The sequence below is a fragment of the Pyxicephalus adspersus genome, chromosome 1, assembly GCF_032062135.1.
Source record: "Pyxicephalus adspersus chromosome 1, UCB_Pads_2.0, whole genome shotgun sequence".
Lineage (NCBI taxonomy): Eukaryota > Metazoa > Chordata > Amphibia > Anura > Pyxicephalidae > Pyxicephalus > Pyxicephalus adspersus.
In genome coordinates, this window is record NC_092858.1 from 30,535,663 (window position 1) to 30,538,289 (window position 2,627).

At 41.9% G+C, this 2,627-nt stretch overlaps 1 protein-coding gene across 3 annotated transcripts in view; it reads left to right on the forward strand.

Moving 5' to 3' along the window:
- Nucleotides 1-2,053: 2,053 nt before the first annotated feature.
- The window catches only part of PSPC1 (paraspeckle component 1), a 54,749-nt gene continuing 54,175 nt past the window's right edge, over nt 2,054-2,627 (forward strand). For 2 of the 3 annotated variants that reach the window (XR_011919886.1, XM_072405165.1), the window contains exon 1: nt 2,054-2,546. Coding sequence is in view for 1 of the 3 variants with exons in the window: in XM_072405165.1 (XP_072261266.1) it covers nt 2,151-2,546 (396 nt within the window). In the remaining 2 variants the exon portion in view is untranslated. The remainder of the gene's footprint in view (nt 2,547-2,627) is intronic. The other variant, XR_011919887.1, reaches the window with a different exon arrangement.

The following is a 2,627-nucleotide window of genomic DNA, read 5'->3' on the forward strand; positions in this document are numbered from 1 at the left end:
GAGCTGATCCCACTGCACATGTGTGGATTTCTTTTCTCTTAGTGGAAAAAATGCCCCCCGAGATCAGGTATGTACAGAAGGAGCATCCAGAGCCTCCCAGAATGCGTGACGTAGATATTCACGGGGGCTCTGCGCTCCCATTCAGTTCTGATCATTGTGGCAATCAAGACTTTAAAGGGAGGTGCTGCACCCTTTGTTGGACTTAAAAAAAACAAAACTATTTTAAACTTCGCATAAAAAGGGATGTCTACCCTTTAATGGAAAATAAAAATGTTGAGTTGAGGTCCGCTTTAAGTTTTACCTATGTTACTTATCCGTAGACACGTCAACAATATAACAACAACAATATAAAACAACAATCTTTTTGAAATTGCCAAAAAAACTTGGTCTCTCTGATTTATTTTTTTATCATAATTGCCTATTTATAATCTTCTGAGCTGAACATGTGCACTGCAGGAAGCCGGGATTTGCAAGGAATCGCGCCCGGGGCTGCTGGGACTGAATGAACTCCTGCATATGCATCACCCCGGCATGTCCAAACAAGATGGCTAAAGATTGGACATCCAGGACAGACCATGTCCCATTTGCAATAAAACATATCTTTTATGTACATTCCCCTATCCTCGCTCTCCTGCACGCCTCACCATCTTCTTTCTCCCTGAAAAAAGATGGTGAGGCCTGCAGGAGAGCAGGGGAGTGTACATAAAAAATATGTTTTATTGCAAATGGGACATGGTCTGTCCTTTCTGCAATAAATAAAATAGTTATAATAAGTAGTTTTGCCAGTCACAATTTTTACTTTTTTACATTTACTTCCACTTTAAACTGTTTTTACCACCATTTATTTGAGTGAGTGATGTGATCAATGCTAATTTAAACATATAACCGAATAGATTATGGTGAGGGGGAGCAAAGGGAACCGAAAAGCCATGAAGCTTTCTTCAGTTTTCTTTTTATGTAAACAACTAGCTGATTACGCAGCTTTGCCCGGGTATTAATTTATTGCAATCTTATACAGGAAAAGGAATCAAATAAAGCTAAAGTGTTAAATCAAAGAAATGTTTTTTAAACAGGTTTTAAAAGTATAAGTACAATATACAATTAAAATACAATAAAATTAAGTTAACCTAAATTAATGATGTGTGTTCCAATGCTGTTTCAAATGTTTTAATAAGAACATCATGAAACATCCTTTGTAACTTTAAGACAATCTGAAATTTTGTTTCCGAGATGTAGGTGAACCTCTGGTCAGTTTCTATTAGTTTGTTTTTAATAAAATATAGTTGTAGAAATTTTGATCTGGCAACAGAAGTAATGATCCTGCTTTATGGTAAATTTGCCCTTGTACCGTGAATGTGGATGGAAATCTAGGCTGTTGAACAACTGATATGGCGACGAATAATGTCATGTTATGTGAAACATGAGTTGTGTTTTCTGATGTTATTAAGAAAATGCTTTGACTGTTTAAGGTTTTTGCTGATGTGTTTTTCCCAAGTTCTTGTGGTGGTGTTTCCAGTGATGTGATGGTGGAACATATATATTTATACACACACACACACACACATACATACATACACACATACATACATACATACACACACACATACATACATACATATATACACACACACACACACACACACACACACATATATACATACGCACACACACACATACATACATACACACACACACACACACATACATACATACACACACATACATAGAATTTTATATTTATAAAGATTAGAAAAGATACTGATTGGACCAATGGAAACATTCAATCAGATCCCATCACTGTGCTCAGCATCCTCCATAGCAACAAGGAGCTCAGAGCAGTTTCTTGACACCACCCCCTTCACCACAATATTGTCCGTGTTTCCGTACATATGATGCAGGTTATTACAGCCAGTAGCCGTATATAGGGCTACAGAAACATGGCCGACGTCATAAACATGCAGCCATTTGAGGGGCGGAGTCACTTCACAAAGTACAGATTGGCCTCTTGCGTACAGAACTCTATGGCAGGGCATATGAGGGAGTTGTGACGTCAGCACTCGGTGGAAATTTTCTCGGCGCCATTTTGAAGCTTCTGTGTTCTGGGATTTGCACGGTAGCTGCTCGCTCTGTGTTGCCCGTCTCGGTAAACGATGGCCATGGCGAACAGAAACCTGAAGCAAGTGCGTATCGAGAAGACAACCACCCCTCCAGTCACCAGCGGCGCCGACATGATGTCTCCTCCACCGCAACAGCAACAAATCATGAATCCAGGCAAGGGCATCAAGCGCAGCTTGGACGTCTCTGAGGGTGACCCGTCTCTCATGCCTCCCAAGATGGAAGACCGGGAGGATGACCGCGGGGTCACCATAGACATCAGGAGCTTCTTGAAGCCCGGAGAGAAGAGTTACACCCAGCGCTGCCGCTTGTTTGTGGGCAACCTACCTACGGATATCACGGAGGAGGAATTCAAGAAGCTGTTTGACAAGTACGGGGAGCCAAGCGAGGTGTTCATCAACAGAGACCGGGGCTTCGGCTTCATCCGCCTGGTATGACGGGGCGCCATTAGGTGTAATGCAGGGTCCTGTGGTGATGGGGGGTGCAGGCCTATGTGTGGTGAGGGGGGTGCA